General features: G+C 40.9%; 1 protein-coding gene across 1 annotated transcript; it reads right to left on the bottom strand.

The window, feature by feature from the left end:
- Positions 1–368: 368 nt before the first annotated feature.
- LOC123769840 (protein phosphatase 1 regulatory subunit 37 homolog) lies at positions 369–25116 on the bottom strand. The gene is given in 5 exon segments (XM_045761183.2): positions 369–8290; positions 8292–8651; positions 8653–12085; positions 16065–16166; positions 24730–25116. Coding segments are annotated over 3 exon segments (3912 nt in total). The 5' UTR covers positions 11269–12085; positions 16065–16166; positions 24730–25116; the 3' UTR covers positions 369–7354.
- Between the last annotated feature and the right edge of the window lie 17 nt (positions 25117–25133).

The following is a 25133-nucleotide window of genomic DNA, read 5'->3' as shown; positions in this document are numbered from 1 at the left end:
TATGCCTGTTGTTCCTCAATTCTGTCTCATGTAAGTACTGAAAAACTATCCTAATAAAAGTAAATAATGAAATTTCATATATAACAATATGTATTAAGGACAGACTAATTTTTAAATATATCTAAAATGTACAAAATCACTCTGGCTGTTAGGCAAAATGGGGTTTGCTTGTTAGGCAGAGTAGTGCAGTTCTGGTTATAAGGCACGACATACACACACACACACACTACTTATGTCATAAATCACAGCCAGAACTGCACTTCTTGACCATGTACACAGGATTTGTTTTGCATCATGCCCACAGATATTTTGTTCAGTTTTATCTCTGCATAATATACTCAGATTTTAATAAAATGAATAGAATACAGTAAATTGATAACTAATTTATTCAGGCCCAAATTTACCAACAAGCATAGTTAACAGCCATATTTACGCTAGCTAGATCAGGTTGCTATCTTAGTTGGGTTCAAAATACAAAAATTACATATGTACTTTATATTAAATGAAAATATCAATGTACTGAATAAGATAAAAGTTTCTGAAACATTTAACAATAAAGGCAACATTGGCTTAAAGTATATTATACACATACATACAGTAATCACACACACACACACACACATTTATATATAATATAGCATTTTTAATTTCATAAAATCCCTACTTTTTAATATACAGTACTAAGAAATTATATTCAATGCACAATTACTGCAATATTTTTGGAATATCACAGGTACCAAATTCCCTCTCCATAAACAGTACTAAGCAGCACTGACAATACATCAGCAGTGCATATATTCTACAAATTAATCCCCAAGGACATAAGTAGCTTATCTTACAGCTAAATGAATGTCTTTTATAAATCATAAAATCTATTAATATAAACTACTGCGTTGCACAAGCTGTTATGGTTAATGTTGTGCGTGTTACTCACCAGGTTATTTGCCATTATGTTTCCTGAAAATTATGCAATATTTTTACCCAAATATATACATTTTTGGAATATAAATCATGTATAATACAAAATATAAATATCTAAATTTTTTTAATACATTAATGCATTTTGCTACAGTTACACTGTAATTTCAATAAACAATAACTATGGACTAAAAATTATGGTTACATGCTTATCTTTAAATAAAATATGTACCCTGCATGTAACTTTCTGAAATAAACATCACTAGCTGCATAAAATACAACCTAAACAATTATCTTGTACAGCTTATGGAATCACTACAACATTTTCAACAAAGGTTTAAACAATTCTAGATGATATGAACAATCAGTAAAATCTGTGTGGTGAAAGTCTCGTACAAGGATAATGCATTTACTTTACTTCAGGGCAAGAGGAAGAAATTATGCACATGGAGCTGCCAGATATGCATATTTCTATGAAGTATTTTGTAATAATGCAACACAAAGGACACAGCTATAAGACCATGTAACATTTATGTTTACATGTGAAATAGCTGTTGTGAATAATTATTAAATGGTTGCAACGACCAAACACATCTTTATAGCATAACGAGTGCTGATGTACATTAATCGTATGCATGAGTGAGATACAAGTTAATTCACTTTAATACATGCTGTATATGAATTAATATGCTTAAGCAAAACGAAAACTTTACTTTGGTTACCACAGTACTGTAGTTAACTGCAAACAATTAAACTAAAAACTGAGTCTTACTTGAAAGATATTATATCTCTATTGACAGTATAACAAATTGGGCACCCTCATTTCATAAAAATAAAGATAGGGGCAGTTCCCATGTGTAATGATTTCATGGAAAAGTTTCGACATTCTTACGAGTATCTATAAAAATCTTGCAAAAATACATTTCCATAAAAAGGGAATGTAATTTCTCTTCACTTCCCATTCAAGCAAGTCTAGTGGGTTAATGGATCTTCGTTCATTTTGAGCTAAGACAGAATATGCACTGAAGCAGGCCCTGAGTATATCTATAGATCTTGGAAGTCCTCCTGAGAATGGCCATCAGTATTCAAAAGCCAGGGTGATAGGGGCTAGGGAAATAAAGAAGTTGCAGGGGACAAGTTATCAAATAACACGAGCTTGGGCAGAGAAAGAGGGAGCAGGGAACGAGTTATCAAATAACACAAGCAGGGACCATAAACCAGTGTTAGGAGATGGGGGAGCAGGGAATGCATTGCATATCAAATAAAACAAATAGTGACTATATATATCCTGCTTCTCTTACACATGCTGCTTCTGTCAATACACACCAAATATCTCTATCAACTCTGACACCACACACTATCCACACAAATGATTGAGCTATTAAATATGTGCAGTGTTGTGCATTTCAAGATTCTAATTATGATGCAGACTTTCAATTTTCAAGAAACTCTGTGAAGAAAAGATCAGCCAGTTCAAGACTTTGAATGTAAATATCCATAGTTTACAAATTGCTAACCTTGCCCAATGGATAACATTGTTATTGTTTTCATTTTGCATTTTTTAATGAGCAAAATCTCTGAAATATGCAGACCAATTTTGACAAAACCTATCATCTAAGCTTGGTTATGGCAAAGTAAAAACTTTAAATTTTGCAAAAAGTAGGACAAAGATCATGGTCAAAGTTCAGCATATAAAGTTTAATACTATATATGCATTAATATTATATTTATGATTTATTTTTACTGTTTATTTAGAAATGTTTGTATGAGAAATCCTGAGTCTTTTTACACCTGAGGTTAAGAGCATAAATAATTTGAAGTGAACAATGAATATTTCTCTTCATTGCAATTAGTATCAGGATCAATATTGTTCATTATATTAATGCAATTATACAATATCCAATTTAAAAGTACAGTACTACTTTATATAGTACATTCACCTTCCTAAATTCTCTTCAGAGTAGCAAATCCCCTATGTATAACATTTGTGCAGCTGTAACTGAAAACACTTCCAAGGGTTAGTGTTCAAGTGCCCACATATATTTATAAAGTAAAAAGCCTGATACGAGGCCAGTTTCTCAAGACGATGACATAAAACCTACTCACAAAGATGCTGAACACGAGTTATAAAGCATATATATAATTTTCATCACATTCCCATTTCAGAATCAAAATGACCTCATTTAATTGGTACAAATTGAGGCTATCACATTGCTAGCTACCCAGTGGGCACCAATGGTTGAAAGCGACCGATGTTTCATACTAAGCAGTATGTCAAATTGGTCACTTTTTAACCAACAGTGCCCACTGGGTAGATTCTCAGCTAATATAAGGATAAAGCATCTAGTTGCTTCAATATATACATAATAAAACTTTAACAAAATATCTCTTGGTTCTCCCTATTATTGGTTGGAGGTTTGCCAATCATTCAGGTTTACACATCACACCACTATTAATATCTGCTACCAGTAATCGTGTGACATCCTGCAAAGTATGTTCGTAACATCAATAAGCAAACTTCCAGAATATGTTCAACATCAGTATGCAAGCTTCCAGAACATGTTAAACATTAGAATGTAAGCTTCCAGAGCATATTAAACATCAGTATGCAAGCTTCCAGAGCATGTTAAACATCAGTACTCAAGCTTTCAGAATACAATACAGTTAGCTCTCTTCCCACACTTGATTTATTTCAGTTAATGTACCATAATAAAAATAAATCCAACATTCCTGGATATATTTGGTATGATGCTAAATGGTTTTGTAAAATAAATAAATAAATAATTGTAGGTGAATATGGAGGTGGTCATTATGTAGGTTGGGTTGGTTGCCAGTGTGAAAGGATCTGCTTCAATGAAGACACAGTACCCACATTTATCACCCAGGTGAGTGGAGGTCAGTTAACGCACCATGAACACAGCTTTACATATCTTATATGTCGGTACACGTAACTCAGTGCTACTAATACAAGACCATTCTCATCTTCACTTAAAGTCCTCCCAACACCGCATCTCACCAATTGTGAATGAGAATGGCTACTAGCTAAATTTACACGTGGATCAAATGGGTGCATTCATTAAGGTAATCCTCATGCCACTAAATAACCTTTGCTGTCCAAGAGAGAGAGAGAGAGAAGAGAGAGAAAAGACATTTTTCAAATTGAAAGACATTCATGATAACTGTCTTAAACAAATGAATGACTTGAATATCTTCACGCTGTAAACACAATGCTGGCAAGACATAAGGTACTTCATTAAAAAAATTATTTTAATATAAAATACACAGGTCTAATTACTGATATTTTTAATTTATAGTGTTTTGAACAAACCATCTATTACCAGTATGAAAAGTACAAAATATTGAAAAATAGGCAATCAGCATAATGTTTATAAACATATTACAACTTACAGCAGTAACTATGGAAATGATGAACTTACGCGAACAACCGTAACACCAATTTAAATATGACGAGACGCAGGAAAAATCATCCTCAGACTCTTTATCATCAACAGTAGAAATATCTACTACCCCATTGAAGTGTGAGCTAGGGACATGCAATCCCTGGCATCACCACGATGAGTTTGTACCGCCGTCACCAGAGAAAAGCATCGGCCCCCCACACGATAACTACTAGCCTATATACACTATACTGTACTACAGTACTGTACCAAGAAAACCCCACCCTCTACCTGTCCCGTTAACTTATCTTATTTACATAAAAGAACTAGTTCATTACCTATTCTAATTTTACAGCTCCCAAATGCTAGTAGCACGAGTTCTAGTATAAGGAAAGAAATTGCACTGAATTTTCAACTATCCAACAATTAGCACCAAAATTTCAATGGGCCAGTCACCACTGTTGGCTATCTTGTTAAAAGTATAGGAACAAGACTGGTGGCGGACACCTTGGTTTACCAAAACACACAGCTAACTGCACGCGTGGCAGTCTTCAAGTTATCACAAACACTGTACACAAGCAGCAAGCTAACATCTAATTATATTAAATCATCTGCTTTGTAGTGATGAAATTAAAATCTCAAGTACAGTATATGATCCAACCTACACAATTCATGGTCAATAATCCCAATAAAATATTTATTAAACAACAATTTACCTCCATAAAGGATTAATACAATTCAAAACCATGCTCAACTACAATGGGTTTTTTTTATTTTTATTTTTTTGCTAATTTAAAATAGTGTAGATATATTGTATTGAGGGGAGGTTACAGGTCATTCTGAGAGGAACATGGTTTTCAGCGGTGAAAGAACAACACTTTCTTGATCAGTGTTGCAACAAATACATTTATCACCTGTATTTAGGAGATGCCAGTTAGTTAAGAATTTGTCACTTAAACCGAGATACTGTATTTATTTTGCTGTATTTTTATTACTAGCCTCACTTTTAAAATTAAACTTTTGCTGATAATAGTTGTACTACACATCAGAGCACAATATGTATTTTTACAAACAAAATCATAAATACAAAATTCAAGGTACTGTAGAATTTCTTTGACTAAATAAAATGGTAATTCAACACTGTAGTTAATTTTTTGTACTTTCAAGCCCATATCTGTTGCTGTTAATTATTTTATGGTAAAGCTTCACTATAATACAACCAACACCAAACAAGCACTTCAGGAAATGTTCTAAAAACAATCTGATTATTTCTAGAAGAATATTACTGTTGATATGGTATTAGGGACATGGCCCAGGGCTGGGACATGAACCCAGGGCTGGGACATGAACCCCCAGGGCTGGGACATGAACCCCGGGCTGGGACATGAACCCCCAGGGCTGGGACATGAACCCCCAGGGCTGGGACATGAACCCAGGGCTGGGACATGGCCCAGGGCTGGGACATGAACCCAGAGCTGGGACATGAACCCAGGGCTGGGACATGAACCCAGGGCTGGGACATGAACCCAGGGCTGGAACATGAACCCAGGGCTGGGACATGACCCAGGGCTGGGACATGAACCCCCAGGGCTGGGACATAAACCCAGGGCTGGGACATGAACCCATGGCTGGGAAATGAGCCCAGACCTGGTATGTGAGCCCAGAGCTGGTACGTGAGCCCAGTACTGGGACGTGGCCCCAGTGTTGGCACATAACCCCAGTGTTGGGACATGAGCTAGTGCCAGGACATGAACCCAGTGCTGGGAAGTGAACCAGTGCTGGGACATGAGCCAGTGCTAGGATATGAGCCAGTGCTAGGATATGAGCCATTGCTGGGACATGAGCCAGTACTGGGACATGAGCCAGTGCTGGGATGTGAACCAATGCTGGGACAAATTGTCATTCAGTACTTTTAGAAGAATGTTACAGAACATTTTCATTTCTCTAAATCTGGACTTGGGGCGACCAGAGTCTCAAGAAAACAGAACAGGGACACATACATTCATCACACTACAAAATGTTTATGTATGCATTTTATACTTTGAGGACACCGAAGTGGTTGTCTTTTTTTTTCTATAACAAATTTGTGATACCCTGTATAAACATTCAAAAGCATGAAAGATTTAATTTTTATGGCACAATGATAATCTCATTAATATAAATGTTCATTGATAACAAAAGCTTTTCTCATGCAAAATTACAGTCTGAAAAAAATCATTTTTTATAAAATACGTAATAAAATGTCTCCAACCATATCAGTGACAATATAAGACAATACTAAGCACAATGTTACTCCCATTCACGTATTTACACGACTAAAATCAAAATCATACTCCATTTACATGATTGCCAAAAATACAGCAACCTTAAACTGAGGTAATGTAAAATATTTAAACTGTGAACAATACCGGTACACTTAAATAAATAAAAATATATTTTTTGTCTTTGTATTTCCTTTAAAGAGGTGTAAGTACTGTAGATGGCACCCATCTTAAATTGGAAGAGACACCTGCACAGTATGTACAATATAACTGTGAAACTAAAAAGAAAATATCTATTAAAATTTAAATAATACACAACTTTTGCTCAATTTTGCTTAAAAACTAAATTTGATAATAAAAGTTTCATTATAATGTACATGAAAATATTCTATAGTAATTAGTTAAAATAGGTAATGCAGTTACCATAGTCAGCAAAAATCTAGAATTTAGCAAAAATCAAAGTTTCTTAGCAAAGTATGTGTGCACTGATATTTTCAAATAATAATAAATGCTATCTTGTAAAATTATACAAAATTTTTGATACTTGAAATGAGAATTGGTGAGGTAAATTATATATCATTAATACATTATATAATGAAATGACACCGACCATGCAAGTGACAGCAGACTTCTCTCACAATGCCCCTTGACGTAGTACTCGGCCATATATTTGCCTTGTTAATGCAACCTTCTATAACTCCAGCTCACAAGGTTAAAAGTGTAAACTTTCCGACACGAAAATACACTGTAGGAGTTTTGTAAAGTTTGCAAGATTGTTTAAGACGTTGCTGGAGATCCTGATGAAGATACAGCCTGGGAAGAAATAGTAACCTCAGTTGGCTCTTGCTTAGATCCCCAAGCAGGTATTGGTTCATACTGTTCAGTGGTGATGCGTACCTCATCACTGTGTGTGGAATCTGATGATTGTGTAGTTAACTCACTATCCTCACTATCAGAGTCAAAGCTACCATTTTCCATAGAAGCAAGAGGTGCCCTCTTTGGGGGTTCATTCAACAAGAGTAAATCTGACTGCTGAGGCTGGCACGCCAGAAGTGGAATGCAAGGCGTTGAACTTAGAATGACACTGCTCCTGTCTATGGCTAAACTTAGTCCTGTGTCCTCTTGACTGGTGCTGTCCATTGAGGAGCTCAAAAGCGAGTCTCGATCACTTTCAGGATGTGGGGTGCTGGGGCTTAGTGCAAGACTCTCAACTCCCCTGCCACACACACCCTCATCCAGGAAACCACTATCTGTAAGATCACTTGAACTTAAAGAGTCTGAATTCTTCTCACTCCTCTGACTCTCAACTGGGCTAGTTTTATACGTGGCTCTATTTCTTTGTGATGCCAAGTCTTTTCTCTGGCACTCTGAAGAAGCTGTCTTGAAATTTATGGCATCCACAAACACATCATCACTTTCTACCTCTGATTTCAGTCTGACAAGGCCTGATGACTGGTGTTGTGGGTGTACTTGATCCTCTGGTTGACTAGATGACTTACATTGTAAAGTCTTAGTCTGCTCGCATTTATATTCATTATCTCCATTTTTATCCATGACTAATGGAGATGAAGTTCCATCTACACTGAAACCTCTTTCTACCCTAACTGGTGAAGAAATTACAATTTTTGGCCCTGATGCAGAACTTGCATTACTGTAATTAGTAGTAATGCTTGTGGCCTTCTCTTGGTCAACAGGCAAGCTACGAGAGCCAGAATGGTTCAGCCACCCGGGTTACCGTGAAACGACCTCCAGAACTGAACCTGTTGGACTGCACAGAATTCTGCTTTTGTGACTGACTTAAGTCACCTGTTGACATACTTCTTCCTGTTTGAGAGACAGGAATTGAATTGGCAAGAACAGGCATTTGGCTAGAACCTGTGATTAGCTCAGGTGAACTTTTGGAAGTTTCATGTACTTTGAAAACTCTGAATCGATTCTTGAGAGGACTAGGTACTGGACTGGGAGATGGGCTAGCACAAGGGCTTGGAGAAGGGCTTGGAAGCGGACTTGGAGCTGGACTTGTGTACTTTTGTTTTTCGTCTTCTCGGTTTGGCCCTTCAGTTTTATCAGTAACACACTGTTTTGCTTGTTGCCGTCTCACAAGAAAGTGAAATTTTTCTAATGGCTCCACTAGTACATGACCCTTCATTAGGAGATCTATCTTTATTCCCTTCTTGCTTGACAACTTTAGCATGTTCTTCTGAAGCACGTACATGGCTTTGAGTCAAGTTCCGCTGACAATACTCTTTTATTTCTTTTTGTAATGAAGAATGCTGTTCTGCTAACTCTACTGCTGGTTCAGTTCTAGGGTCAGAGTCAATGTCCATTTGAATGATAGTAGAATTAAGACGCAGTGAGTGAGCTAATGCCATGAGCCCAGCCACACGTATTGGGTTTTCTCGAAGGTCAATGTGTTGAATGGCAGTGTTGTCAGCAGTATATTCTGCAAGAGCTACAGCGCCTTCATCTGCTATACGAGCTGCTTGAAGACCTAAACGAAGTAAGGCGTGATTTCTCAGTAGGGACTCTTTCAAGCGTAAAATACCTTCACTCGTAAGGTTATTACGTCCTAGATTTAAGGTTTCCAGAGTTTTAGTTGCTGCTAGCATTGCAGCTAGGTGTGGTGCTGACTGCTGGGTAAGATGATTGTTCCAAAGTATAAGTGAGTTGAGACCCACACATGCAGTCTTGTCACTGGAACTATCATTTACTGCTTCTTGTTGTTGCTTCTGTTGCGCTGCTATACCTTCACATACATGACTACATCCAACATCCTGAACGTTGTTGTTTCGAAGATCAAGGAGACGAAGAGTGTTATTGGCACGAACTAAATTACCAAGTTGTATGCAGTCATTCACACCAAGTCGATTTTCTGCTAAATATAATTCAGATAGAGTATCATTTTGTCTAAGGGCAGCAGTCAGCATTATTAGTGGTCGTCCAGTCAAGTTACAATTCTCAAGATGCAAAGTGTGCAATCGAGCTCCAAGACGCAGCGCTCTACCAAGTATTGGCATGTTTGTTTCGTTTAAGTTTGTATTACGAGCATCTAAATATTCAACAGAAGGAGTTCGTTTCAACATCCGGGAACAAGCCTGCCAACCTCGAAAGCCAATTCTTCCATTGCATGAAATATTTAACTGTGTAGCTGAATCATAAAACTCAATCATATCAAAGAGAGGAATAGCCGTATCATCATCAAGAGAGCAACCTTCCAGGTCTAAGATTTTAAACTGTACTCTTCGGAATATCTCTTCCAAGCCTTCACACTGACCTCCTTCCAACCTAAGTCCACGTAGACTGAGGCACTCCACACGTCCTCCAATAGCTAATGGCAAAGCTTTAATTTGTTGCAACACTCCTGGAAGTGGTTGTGTACGATGTCGTTCACACGAAGACCTGTAAGCTGCTGCTATTTCTTCTACCGTTACTCCTCCCATTTGTTGCCAAGGATTAACAGGCTCCAAGTAACTGGATATTAGATAGGTTTCATCTTCAGGGAACGAAACTCGTCGACCTCGGCATCCCTGAGATCTAAGTACTTTCCTGACTGAGCTTGAAGAAGAAGGAACGGGAGTGGAAGGAGCCGAGAGTGGCAGTGCCTTCAGACACCTCTCGTCATTTCCAATAGTCAATAATTCATCAGATTGTAGTTGTTCACAACCATGGTACTCAGCATGTCTTCGCTGAGGCAATATCACTTTTTCTTCAAAATTAATTTCCTTCTCAGTGCTTACAATCTTTTCTTTATCAATGTCAACTATCCTTATATCTTTAAATAATTCTCCTCTTACTGCTTCTAATGCTATATTATTGTTTGTTCTAGTATTATTTTTGGCAAGCAAATTTGAACATATATTTACACTACTGGATATCACTGTATTACACTCAAAATCCACATCCATGTTCACTTTTGATGCTTGATGGCATGAAGCATCCACAACATGTCTATCTTGTAGGCCACACACATTTACACCAACATGTGCATCATCAAGTTCATCAACAACAAGCTTAGCACTTTTTATCCTAGCATCATGAAGGCTAGAGTTCCCTTGGTCATGCTCACTGTCAACATGCACATCCCCAACTATGTCTTTAGAATTACAAGTGCTGTCAGAAGAGACAGAATCACATTTTAATTGTAAAATGTTGCCTTCAGAATCTCTTATTTCAGGGTGAGAATCTTTAATGGCTTGTTCATTAGCACATAAACTAATTGATGAAGAGCTTGTAAATATTTGGTTAAGTTCACTTTCAGTTTCACAAACAGCAGAAAGAAATTCCCTTTGGGTATCTCTAAATATTGTTTTTAATTCATTACCAGCACCTTCTAACTCCAAGCAACCTGATGCTACTTGTCCAGTAATACATTTGGAAGCAGAGCTCTCAAAGTATTCTGTTTCCTTTGATCTTTGCCCGACTTCAACTTCCCCTTCATCTTCCAAAATGCTACCTATTCCTTGATCAGGAACCTTTTCTTCTCCCAGGCTCAAATCTCTTTCATTTTCTTTAATTTTGCACACATTACCATGACAAGTGTCTACTCCAGTTGCTGCATGTGTCACCCCTGTTTTATTATCATGATGGACCTGTTGGGCACCTTCCTGTGTGTGGAGCGAGACATGGTGAAGCTGTTCCTGTCCCTCCTGTAGATCATCGCAAAATGCTTCAGAGTGGCTAGTACTGCTCATAATGCTCCTGATCTTGCATAAGTCCACTGTGTTGTAACACTGCTACTCTTTGCTAAATCACAATGATTTGTGACATAACACACTGCAAGACTTTGCTAAACCACAGTAATTTGTGACGTAAAACTACACTAGGCTTCACTAAACCATAGTGATTCGTGACATGACACTTCCCAAAAGCGTAACCAAACCACAATGATTTGTTATGTAACACTCCGCTAGGCTTTACTAAACCACAATGATTCGTGACGTAACACTTCGTAAGGCTTTGCTAAGCCAGAATGATTGTGTCTGTGACAGTGCTTTTTTACCTTATCTACATCAAGAAGATCACAATGAAGAAAAACGTCAGGAAAATGAACAAATTCACGTTGATGGGCAAGTTCGTGTAAATACACAGAACAGTACAAGTTTCTATGTTGGAACATGTGCTTTTCTTGAAGCTTTTTAAATCTCCAAATATATCTGGCACTGAGAGCTCTCATGACAGAATATGAGAATCGTTTTGCACACTATTTGTGTCAACAATATTTATTCCCCTTGGATGGCCTAACTATAAAACTAACTCTGTAAATGGTAATTTGAAACTCTTCTACAGATCAAAATATTTGCATATATATATGTATATATACTTTATATATACATATCTGTACTATATTATACTGCACATATGATGAAAATCACTATTCAGACATTATAAATAAGTTGCGCAGAATATGTGATAAAGGCGTCACTTGAGGATGTGGGGGAAGCGGCAACGAACAACCTCGATGGCACGATTATTCTTTTGCAAATTTAAATTATTGCATTCACGAATAATCTGAAAGGGAGGAAAAAGTTATATTAAATACTTAGCAATCACAATCAATTGAAAAATCAAGAGATGAAAGTAGTGAAATGCCATTTTCTGGGAAACCCTCAGTAGGTCCCCCAATGCTTATGCAATGCTGCTACTAAGCCTAAGGCTCATGTTAGGCCTATGACATATCAGGAGAGAGTACTAGGATCTGGCTCCCTGTACGAGGTGAAGGGAGCTTGGTAATCGGAGATCTACCCAAAGCTGACGAAACTGAACCCAAAGGTCAGATGAAAGGGACTCAATCAGTTGGAGCAGTGCGGGAATTTGAACTAGTGTCCTGGTGAATACCAGAAGTGCACGTTAACCCACTAGCCATGACAGGACAAAAGCTATTCAATCTGGGATTCTACTGATTCCACTAAGGAATTCTGGAGGCCCCAGCTGGTGCCCCAACCAGTTTTACAAATACCCCACCTGCAATCTAGTAATGGAGTATTCACCAAGATGCTGGTTCAAATCCCTGCAGTGCTCAACTGATTTTGTCATTGACATTTCATGCCATTTTGATTTCTTGGTGTTCAGATGAAGCAAACCAAACCACCACTGTGTGAAAGAGAGAAATGAATGATGGAAACAATACAAGTGACAGTTGTATTGTTTTCAGATTGACAAGGAAAAACCTTAACTGGCCCAGTAACCACTAAATGGCAGCCCCCACGTACCCAGGGTCTCAACAAACAACCTAACTCACTTATAAGCCACCAGCACTGAACCCCAAAAATCCCCAGGGTACAGCCAAAAGTAAATAGGGTATAGACAGTAAGCTACCAGAAAAAGGCATTTGAGTACAGTACATTCAATGCTTAATTTCTGGAAAAAGACCCTTAATTGCTCCTCAGTGGTTGTTCATAGTAGTGCCTAGGGAGAAAAACACCCAGTGTTGAATGTATTGAAACGCCATTTTCTGGGCGAGACCCGGAAGTTTCCCGGAGCTATCCAGGCTGATCTGTACTTATTTAGCTTTCTGGTATCACTCAAAGTGCATGGAGTTCTGCCTACTAGGGACCACGGCCAGAACCTGCCCCCCCCCCCCACCAGCCCCACTGCACGAGCAGCAATGGTTTATAGAAACCCCCCGTGTGGTTGGAAGCATTCTACGTCTGCCATCGACCGGGTCTGTCATCCAGAAAGGTAGGCGTCCCAAAACAAACCTCTATACTGGCGAAAATCGCTACCGAAAGCTGAACAAGTGGACAGAACTCCCCAAACAAAAACTAGCATGATGTCATCACGTCGCCGCGCCACCGTCTGCGCAACCCCCCCCCCCCTTCCTGGGAGGGGAAAGAGAGAGCCCCAGACCTCAGCTGCCAGAATTGAAACCTTAGGGAAGATTTGGTCAAAGCAGAGACAACCCAAACATCCAATAACAGTATGGCAATACAACCAAATGGGCCCCATCAACAGCCAGGGAAAACAAAAAGGGGCAAATGAATGGGAAATGTACCGAGAGGCAAATGACATCTATGAATGACAGGATATCGCACACCGCACAGGGACCAATTTCTGGGTCAAGCAAAACTCAAGACTTAGAATAGGGAATAAATTTATTACATAAATTTTAATTAAATTAGTTAGCATATTATACAATAACAAATATGAGTTAAATGTACCAACAACAGTACATGTGCAACTTAATTGCAATTAATTGTCAACAATATAATCATTGTACCAATCTCAATTGTACATGTTTATATTGTGAGGTGAAATGAACAAAATAAAATAGCCCAGCAGGAATGAAAGTCTTAAGGATAGCACATTTATCCGTGCCAACAAATGGCATATGAAACTCAGCAGATGATAGCCAATGCAGGAAGTGTCAAGCGAGTGAATGAGGTAAGTGGAGGGCCAAAACCCGGGGTGCCTTGAGCTGCCATCGTGTGGTGGCCAGCAAGTTAGGGATCTTTGTCTGCCTTGTGTTCATCTTTTAATTTTTTCTTTCAAGCAGTGATGTGTTTTGTTTGTCTGACTTTTTGGTAGAGAGCCATGTTATGACCTCTTGATAGGTGAAAGTGGGTCTCAAGAGGTGGTGCTGGTACATGAGTGGTCCATCTAAGTGCATGGTCCTGCTTATTAGAATCTTTGGACTGGCAGTGCAGGGTGAACCTTGTTGATGCCCTTTCTTTAGTTCCTTAAAGCCCTTTTATGATATCCCCCAACAATGGTGTGAAAGGGTAACATATGGGCACCTGCTGGCTGGCTTGGATCCAGGATGCCTTTTCCCTTCAATTGATCACCAGGGGTCTCTCAGGTACCTGTACTTTCTTTCCAGCACCTTTTCCATTGTTCTGGTATAATGCTCAACCATTTACCCCCCTCTGTTCTAGATTTTCATTAATGGCACATTGGACAGCAGTGTCATTCCCATGACCAGGTCACAGTAGGTCACGTTAATCATTCTGGTGGACAAGAAAGACTCAACCTAAGTCCAGTATATTCTCAATTGGTCTTTGGTCAAAGATTCAGGAAGGATGCATCCTTGGTTTGTCAGGTCATACAAAGTCAATGTTAGCTTGTTTCCTTGGACCACTGTCATGTTCAAGTCATTCCTGGGTTTGGGAATTGGTTGGGATTCTAGATAAGACACCAATTACCCCATTTAGACTCAAATGGTGCCCAGGAAATTCTAGCTGACCAGAAGGTTAACTTGTACTCTTGCCACCAGATACCTTCCAAACTTCCTCATACTCAGTGCAGATACGTGACATTCGAGTTCTCTTCTTTTCTCTATTTTCCAATTCATTATAAGGAATGGGAGAGGGAAGAGCAAAAAATATACCATAAGGAAGGTATATTAAGGTGATAAAGTGGAAAGGTAAAGGTCAGCAGTCCATGCATTATGGTGTTGCTGCTGAATGAGCAGGGTATTTTTGTACTGGACAGATATCTCGTGCAAATGTAAAAAGTTCTTAATATTAATAGTTGCAACTTCTTTGCAATTTGCAATGTTACAGTATCAACACCGTTGCTGGAGTGGGGAGAGGCAATTGCAGCTCATCTATGGACCTGCACTCCAACTCCAAGGCATTAGGTGAGACGCAAACAACACCATCTGTTAGCCGGTGGTGTGGCATTGGTGAAAGGCTCCTGCTTCATACCTCAGTTAGGAGGTAAGGTCAATGATGATGATGACGACCTGTGGCGAGTGATGTAACGATATCAACACCACCTAGATTGTGCATTCGATTACAATTTCGTTCCCTGTTGAAAGGTTGGCATCCTATGCTCTCCTTGTACACTTTCTGTCTGGCAAACGACTTTTATGTTCACAAAGGTGACATGAAGGGTCAATTGCACTGTGGAAATCAGTTCACCTTGGGCAGTCCAGAATGCCTGACTTGGTCCTGTGAAGGACAAGTGGCCACCGTCGGTAGTAAGCAGTATGTTGGCTGTTGTACTTAGGCAGTGTTGTGTGGACCGACGTACCCAGGATTTGGTCAAGAGGAGTTACTAGATGACAGTATTGACCGTCTGCTGAGAAGTGCTGCTAGCGTGTTGCTAAAGACCTTTGCCAGGGTGTTTGTGGAGAGCAGATGTAGGGGTCTATATTTGGACATCGTGACGATACGGTGCTGTGTAGACTGGCCCATGTTGAGGAAGGTGAAATCGCTGGTGATTACCATTGAGTGTGGACGACGTATACTTGAAGATAGTGGAACTTGACAGGATTTGAAGAACACTGCACATATATTGTCCTGTGTGAAAGCGACACTGTGTACATAAGTGTAGTTACACTTCAATAGATATTATATTGAAGGTGTTATTTAGTTCTGATTATTCCCCTTTGTCTTTGCACAATTACTGGCTACTACCAGTTCTTGATAGTTTACCATTGACTTGGGGTAGGATCAGAGAAGAGGCGGCTCTAAGGCCCGTTAAGCAGAAAGAACCCAGTTACTGGCTCATCAGGCCATAACATGCAATAAACACAGTAGAAACTTACTTTTGCTATGAGGCACGGAGAGCCATTTACCACATCCAGTTCTCCGAAGATTACCACTTGCGATTTATCCTCAACCCAGAAATCTACCGCTCCAGTGTTTACCTGTTGAAAGGCAAAATAACTTAAAATTTTGTTTTACAGATTACTTGAGCAAGAAAGTAAAGGAGAATTTACTCATGTAAATGTTGAACTCTCAATATAATAAACTACAAAGGTCCTACCCAAGTTGTTGCATCCTGAAATATTTGATGAACCAGCAGTGTCACTTAGGTATTTTCAGGAACCCCTTCCTCCTAAACTCAGCGCAAGTGATAGAACATGTAATTTTTGGATTTATTAATAGGGTTTTCTTAAATCGAGACAATACTGCACTAGTAAAATTTAATTGTAGTAGAAGCTGTACATTATAAATATTTGGGTTTTACTTCACCTCCATAAGAATTAGGGAGCTGGTTGTAAACCAGAGTTTCTCTTAGGTTTCTGATATAAGTAAAATGTTGAGGTATGGAGGCAAGTTAGTAATTATCAAGTAAAGGCACCATGCTGGGAAAACTACGAAGCACTATTTGCATTGCAGGATGCCAAGACCAGAGCAGAAAGTCATAAGACGAGTGACGTAAAAGTCATCAGATTGACCAACAATTGTACGAAGTGATAAGTTACTCAGAAGGATGATTTATAATCATCCTAAAAGTCAGGACAGACATAGACGTATAGATGGATGGATGGATGGATGGATGGATGGATGGACACACACATACACACACAGTGTAAATGAGAGCAGGAATGAAGAAATCAATTCTTTTTCTACAAAGTGATAGGAGTAGGCAGACCAGTAGTCAGATCAAACTCTCACAAGTCAAGCCTGGCCTCAGGCCGGGCTTAACTACAAATCCAAAGCACTGTCCACTCAGCTGTCAGGTCCCAGGGAAGGAATGGTGTCTAACCACTTGGACGGTCAGAGATCAAAAGCTGACCTGCATGAAGCGAGACCGTCAAGCCCAAGAGGTTGAACAAGCATACAAATACTGGAAGCAAGTTTTCCCTTTAGAAAATCAGGTGGTGTAAGTATGTGGAATGTGAACTATTGCATAGTTTAATTTTGATCTCATCTTTGCATCTGCTTCCATCCTAGGACAGCTGGCAAGGTCTTCACTGGTAAACAGTGAAACATATACTTCTAAACTGATACTTCACATAGTATTAGTACACACTTTATAAACTAATACTTCCGATAATATCAGCACACACTTTATAAACTGATACTTCAAACAGTATCAGTAGACACTATAAAGTGATGGTTTATAGTTTCCCCTATACACTAGTTGGAGTGAAAATTTATTGGTTTTATTATATTTTTTGTCTTCAAGATTTGGCACCTTAGGCCTAAACATTAAATAATGTCCCAGTAGTAAGATGTCTTCTCGAAGGGTGTCCTGTGATGTCTTGTTTGTCACTCTGTTGAGACCGCAGTCTCTTTATCAACTTACCTTTGCCAACAGTATTTGCCATACTTTTACGCACTGTAATAATGTGTTAGGTTAGGCACAACTACATAACGGTAGGGAAGGGAAGGATACAGCTTAGGGTAGACAAAGGTGGCAATCATTCCTAAAAATGAAACGACATTCCTAGTCTCATTTCTTGCCTCAAAATGGACTGATGGTCCCAGTCATGGTCCTTCCAGAAAAAAGTAATTATGGCCAACTTGGTCCCGAGTAATTCCATTAAATACATGTGAAATATTTAATTGAAATATGCACTTGAAGACACCAGAAATCATTAATATTTAATTTTGGAGATAAACTTGATTGGTCTGGCTGTTGCTTGAAGCATTCCACGAGCCTTAATATCTATTACAATCCAGGTGATCAAGATTTGCTTTCAAGATTTGGTTGAAAAAAAATATTTTGGCCCAATATATTACTCAATAAAAAATTATATCCATTTCATTTCATATTCACTTTAATTTTTCATTATCTAAAATTCTTCCTAGAGGATATGTTCTGACATTATATAATTTTATTCTATTTTCAAGCATATCTTTTTATTTATCTTAACTAATGTTTTTGCCTCTCTCTCTCTCTCATGTAATTACAAATGAGATAATAATGAGGCAACTCAACTAATCCAAAGTTTACCATCAATAGCAACCAAAAAGATCCCAAATGAACTGGGATTGTTCACACCCTGCAGTGTATAAAAACTAAGTTTTTTATATTCATTATGTTACATTTATTTAAAGAGTGGCAACAATGAAGCACTTGGGGCTCTCTTCTAACCCAGGTTATTAAAAATGGAGCCACAAGTGTGAGATGGAAGTCATGAGCATCTTACCAAAGTTGAGCACGACTCAACTTGCCTTCTAACTCCACCAAATGTTGCAAAACAAAAAAAAATCGTGTGAAATGTTGAGCTGATGAAGTGAGAGTTGGTGAGGGCACCTAAACAAAGCCTTCAGGAGGCCAGAGCCGCCCGCCATACGCTACTCCACAACACACAGCAGGTGTACATGCTCCTCAGCAGGTGTACATGCCCCTCAGCAGGTGCACATACCCCTCAGCAGGTGCACAAACCGCCATGATTTGGTGGAGTGAGAGTTGGTGAGGGCGGCCCAACAAAGCCTTCAGGAGGCCAGGGCCGTTCCCCACGCACACATACACGCCCCATACCAGGTTTAGACGCCCCTCACCAGGAGCACACGCCCCCTCAGCAGTTGCACACATCGCTATACGTACACGAGACCCGTACACAACACTGCCTGGCCTTATTATTATTGTTGTTGTAGGAGTTGTTGTGGTGATCAGCTGTTCTGTCCCGGCCGCCCCGTTGATCTTCCACCCACCACCGCCCACCCTTATTTCCCCGCCCAGCCGCCCACAACGCCCGCCCACGCCACTCTCCTCCTCCACCAACACCCAATGTTGGAACTGCCGCCTGCTGGGAGGAGGCGCGCTACACTACATCAATAATAACCTAAATATCAACGAAAAACATTTCTATAAATAAGAAAACCTGGTAACTTTCCCCGCTGTTGCCATGGTAACTATAGGCAACGCTGCCACATCACCGCACGCTCACGAACGCGCACGCGCGCTCGCATACATACCCGCGGAGCCCAAGAGCTTGCGTCCAACCTCCAATACCACACACAAGTGATCACACACCAGAGAGAGAGAAAAACACATCCAAGCTTCCATAAAGAAAATGGAGAAATATGAGAATATTTTCCTTCAGTGAGACAGTTCGTGCCACAGTAACTTATACCGTAACTGTCACAATAATTTACACCGTAACTGTGCTTGTCACACCAGAACTGATCAATCACAACAACACCTTAAATGGTACAGAGTAACACCATTACTGATACAAAGTAATACCTTAACATAGTCACAGTAACACCATAACACATAGTCACAGTAACACCATAAGTCACAGTAACACCATCACCATACAGGTATACAAGAAGACGCCAACTACCATATAACCGTGCAAGACTCCACACTACTAATGAAAAATACTGTGTACACCAAGCTTTTAGCACATCAGGAAATTACTATAATTACTGGATTCAGTGTCAAAACTACTGTACACACACACACACACACACACACACACACACACACACACACATTCACACACACTCACTTAGCTTTATATGACAAAGAGTGCTGGGAAGATGGGACACCACGAGCGTAGCTCTCATCCTGTAACTACAATTAGGTAATTACACTTAGGTAATTACACACACTGGAAAACGTTCAGAGATATGCCACTAGGCTAGTCCCAGAACTAAGAGGCATGAGTTATGAGGAAAGGCTGCATGAACTGCACCTCACGTCGTTGGAAGACAAAAAAGCTCGGAGACATGATCACCACATACAAAAATCTCAGGGAATTGACAGGGTAGACAGGGATGGATTATTTAACACGGGTGGTACATACACAAGGTGGAAGCTGAGTACCCAAATGAGCCACAGACATTAGAAAGAACTTTTCAGTGTCAGAGTAGTTAGTAAATGGAATGCACTAGGAAGTGATGTGGTGGAGGCTGACTCCATACACAGATTCATATGGAGATATGATAGAGCTCGAGAAGCTCACGAATCTGAACACTAGTAGATTGAGAGGCGGGACCAAAGAGCCAACGCTCAACCCCCGCAAGCACAACTAGGTGAGTACAGACACACAGTACAAAATGGAGGGACCTCAGGAGTACTTTTAATGCCCGAAACGCTTTGCGTAATAGTGGCTTTAGGCATTGTATGTACTAGCTCTACCTATAAGTCAACCAATCTTTGTAAAAATTTCTTGTATGTATGTACCTTACCTAAATAAACATTTATTTATTTAATAGACGCTGGAAATGCGCATGTGCTCCCTTCACAACTGTACCCTCCACTACCAATGATGAAATCCAGGCCTTCAGCCATTATGTCCTCCGCCAACTGGTGAGTACTCAACCCTCAGCCAGTGGTGAGTACTCAACTCTCAGCCAGTGGTGAGTACTCAACTCTCAGCCAGTGGTGAGTACTCAACTCTCAGCCAGTGGTGAGTACTCAACTCTCAGCCAGTGGTGAGTACTCAACCCTCAGCCAATGGTGAGTACTCAACCCTCAGCCAGTGGTGAGTACTCAACCCTCAGCCAGTGGCGAGTACTCAACTCTCAGCCAGTGGCGAGTACTCAACCCTCAGCCAGTGGCGAGTACTCAACCCTCAGCCAGTGGTGAGTACTCAACTCTCAGCCAGTGGTGAGTACTCAACTCTGAGCCAGTGGTGAGTACTCAACTCTCAGCCAGTGGTGAGTACTCAACTCTCAGCCAGTGGTGAGTACTCAACCCTCAGCCAGTGTTGAGTACTCAACTCTCAGCCAGTGGTGAGTACTCAACCCTCAGCCATTGGTGAGTACTCAACCCTCAGCCATTGGTGAGTACTCAACTCTCAGCCAGTGGTGAGTGCTCAACTCTCAGCCAGTGGTGAGTACTCAACCCTCAGCCACAGGTGAGTACTCAACCCTCAGCCAGTGGTGAGTATTCAGCCACAGGTGAGTACTCAACCCTCAGCCAGTGGTGAGCATTCAGCCACAGGTGAGTACTCAACCCTCAGCCAGTGGTGAGTACTCAACTCTCAGCCAGTGGTGAGTACTCAACTCTCAGCCAGTGGTGAGTACTCAACTCTCAGCCAGTGGTGAGTACTCAACCCTCAGCCATTGGTGAGTACTCAACTCTCAGCCAGTGGTGAGTACTCAACTCTCAGCCAGTGGTGAGTACTCAACCCTCAGCCACAGGTGAGTACTCAACCCTCAGCCAGTGGTGAGTATTCAGCCACAGGTGAGTACTCAACCCTCAGCCAGTGGTGAGTATTCAGCCACAGGTGAGTACTCAACCCTCAGCCAGTGGTGAGTATTCAGCCACAGGTGAGTACTCAACCCTCAGCCACTGGCGAGTACCTGAGTTGATCATGCGCTAGAGTGATAGTGGCATGGTTGATCATGCGCTAGAGTGATAGTGGTATGGTTGATCATGCGCTAGTGATAGTGGCATGGTTAATCATGCGCTAGAGTGATAGTGGTATGGTTGATCATGCGCTAGAGTGATAGTGTCTTGGTTGATCATGCACTAGAGTGATAGTGTCTTGGTTGATCATGCACTAGAGTGATAGTGGTATGGTTGATCATGCGCTAGTGATGGTGGCATGGTTGATCATGCGCTAGAGTGATAGTGGCATGGTTGATCAAGACGCGGATCTATGGATGACGCAACTTCGCCTTACTGGTTTGAGCCGCCATGAGGTAATAACAGATTAGTGGATCACGTGATATCTGTATCATATGTATAGTATCATGTACACCAGTGTGTCTGGTGCCGTGTACACCAGTGTGTCTGGTGCCGTGTACACCAGTGTGTCTGGTGTTATGTATACTCACCGAGTGTCAGACCACCGTCGACCCATCGCCAGCCATCACAGCCTGGTAAACCATTGTTCACTAAACGCCAGCCACCATAGCCTGGTGTAGCCTCTACCAACCGCCAGCCACCATAGCCTGGTGTAGCCTCTACCAACCGCCAGCCACCATAGCCTGGTAAACCACCGGCCTGCTAATATGTGGTCATATCCGGTTATGAAGGACATAACAAATTGCTTATCCCGGCGGGTTAACATTACCTGCAGCTCCACCACTCCCCCCCCCCCCACTCTTCCCCCCTCTTGACGCACTCCACCAGTCCCCCCCCACTCTTCCCCCCTCTTGACGCACTCCACCAGTCCTCCCCCCCACTCTTCCCCCCTCTTGACGCACTCCACCAGTCCCCCCCCCACTCTTCCCCCCTCTTGACGCACTCCACCAGTCCCCCCCCCCCACTCTTCCCCCCTCTTGACGCACTCCACCAGTTTTTTCCCCCCCACTCTTCCCCCCTCTTGACGCACTCCACCAGTCCCCCTCCCCCACTCTTCCCCCTCTTGACGCACTCCACCAGTCTTCCCCCCCCCCACTCCACCCCCCTCTTGACACACTCCACCAGTTCCCCCCCCCCACTCTACTATCAACACTTGTGGGTATGTCAGCCACTCTCCTGGGCGGGGTGGGGATTGTAGAAGCGGTGGTGGGGGCACTGATATGGATATGGGGAAGGGAGGTGGGGGAAGAGACATGGGGTATGAAAGGGGGGGATAGGATGGTGGGCACTGTGGCATAGGTAAGGGATGGGTCAAAGGGTAGTATGGGGTGGGGGACGTGACGAGTAGGGGATGGGAGGAGGTGGTGGGGTCAATGTCCAATGAATGGAGTGGGGAGTGAGAGGGAAAAGTGTCCAAAGAGTAAGGGTGGAATTGGGGGGAGTGCAAGGGATGGTGGGGGATGATGGGGGGTGGATAGGGATGGTGGGGATCTTCTTGAGGTTATCTTGAGATGATTTCGGGGCTTTTAGTGTCCCCGCGGCCCGGTCCTCGACCAGGCCTCCACCCCCAGGAAGCAGCCCGTGACAGCTGACTAACACCCAGGTACCTATTTACTGCTAGGTAACAGGGGCATAGGGTGAAAGAAACTTGGCCCATTTGTTTCTGCCTCGTGCGGGAATCGAACCCGCGCCGCAGAATTACGAGTCCTGCGCGCTATCCACCAGGCTACGAGGCCCCTTATGGACGGGGTTGTGAAACACCTCGTGGGAGGGATGGGATATGGTGGAGGGAGGAGGTAGAAACCAATGAAGTTCGAGAGAAGACAGAAGTGAGGGAGTTGGTGGTCGTCACTCGTGCTGTAACTGTTGATGATTACTGCTGCTGTAACTATTGATGATTACTGCTGCTGTAACTATTGATGATTACTGCTGCTGTAACTATTGATGATTACTGCTGCTGTAACTGTTGATGATTACTGCTGCTGTAACTATTGATGATTACCACAGCTGTAACTGTTGGTCATTACTACTGCTGCTGTAACTATTGATCATTACCACAGCTGTAACTGTTGATGATTACTGCTGCTGTAACTATTGATCATTACCACAGCTGTAACTGTTGATGATTACTGCTGCTGTAACTATTGATCATTACCACAGCTGTAACTGTTGATGATTACTGCTGCTGTAACTATTGATCATTACCACAGCTGTAACTATTGATCATTACCACAGCTGTAACTGTTGATGATTACTGCTGCTCTAACTGTTGATGATTACTGCTACTGCAATTATTGACTGCTCCAAGGTAGCTAATTTCGAAAAAAAAAACTATTTTCTACAAAGAGAATGTTAGTGACGATAATTGGGTCCTTGTACAAAGCAATATAGTACACAGGCAACAAAGATGAAACAGGGATTCTCTAGCATTTTCAACAATGTCTCCAGCATGTCTAGTAATATTATCAGCATGTCTAATAACATCTGTAGCATGTTTAGTAATGTCACCTCGCATCAACACAGAGACCTTGATTCATTGATTATTGATTTGTATTTCGTCACAATAGCTGCCTCTCTTGTCAACACTGTGATATGCATGCACTGTTATAAAATGCTTTGGCACTATGTAAAATAAAATTGATTTATGAATTGATGAATAAATCCCCTGGCACTCAGCCCTATAAGATGAAACATTTCTTAGTCTGTCTCCTTTCCTTCAATTGTGAGTTTCTTCACGAGTCTCACTCAAGTGCCAGAGAAGAAAACACACTAACTATATGAAGGTCTAGTTTTTAAAAGTTCACACGTTGAGAATGCAAAGGCAACATAAGTGAGCTGTTAATTAGTATATATAAAGTTCTGTTAACACATATGACAAAATCCGAGTCACTTTTGCCAAGTTGTTGCTTAGCTTACAGACAGTACTAGCTGTCATTCTCAATCTCAATATTCATTGAATTATGCAATTAGTTTATCAAGATGAACTTAACTTGCTTAACTAAATAAATTTTTTTAGAGTTCAATATCCGAGGCCATTATGTATCTCTGTATCCTCTTTCCACTACTACCCATAGGATGAGTTATGGGATGCAAAAGCTACTAACAGGGCCCTGCCCAGAAAAATTTCCAATTTAAACAAACCTACTCACACACTATACTGTTCATCAAATTAATAAAAACGAGAACATTTTGACCACTTGAGAAATCCTAGCCAGTCACAACATACTGCCATTCTGAATCTAGCCACAATACTGTAAAGTCAAACTTACCATAATGGTGAAAACTTGTGGTTCTGCTACTGACTCCAACACAGCAGTATTGTTTATTGGGCAAGAGTCCCGCAGTCGGCCAACAACTCTCACTCTAGTATTGCCCCAGCCTTCCACCGATGTGACAGCTGCCAATTCTGGTACCGTATGTGGCACGTGAGGTGCCGTGCATGCTGGTACACGCATTCTGATAACTTCACATTCTGCACTACTAGATCAAAGTCTTCTTAACTATGCTTTCACCTTGCACAGTTCCTTTCTATTTGTATGTAAAATATCTACAATAATGTCAACTTTAATTCATTGTTCAAATTTAGATTTTCAGCAAAATAACTTTTCAAACAGAAAATTACTTTTTGGTCCACTTATTTTCAACATAATTTTTACTTAGATTGCATTTCATT

The sequence above is a fragment of the Procambarus clarkii genome, chromosome 45 (genome assembly GCF_040958095.1).
Source record: "Procambarus clarkii isolate CNS0578487 chromosome 45, FALCON_Pclarkii_2.0, whole genome shotgun sequence".
In the NCBI taxonomy this organism is placed as follows: domain Eukaryota; kingdom Metazoa; phylum Arthropoda; class Malacostraca; order Decapoda; family Cambaridae; genus Procambarus; species Procambarus clarkii.
This window is presented reverse-complemented; position numbering and strand designations above follow the sequence as displayed.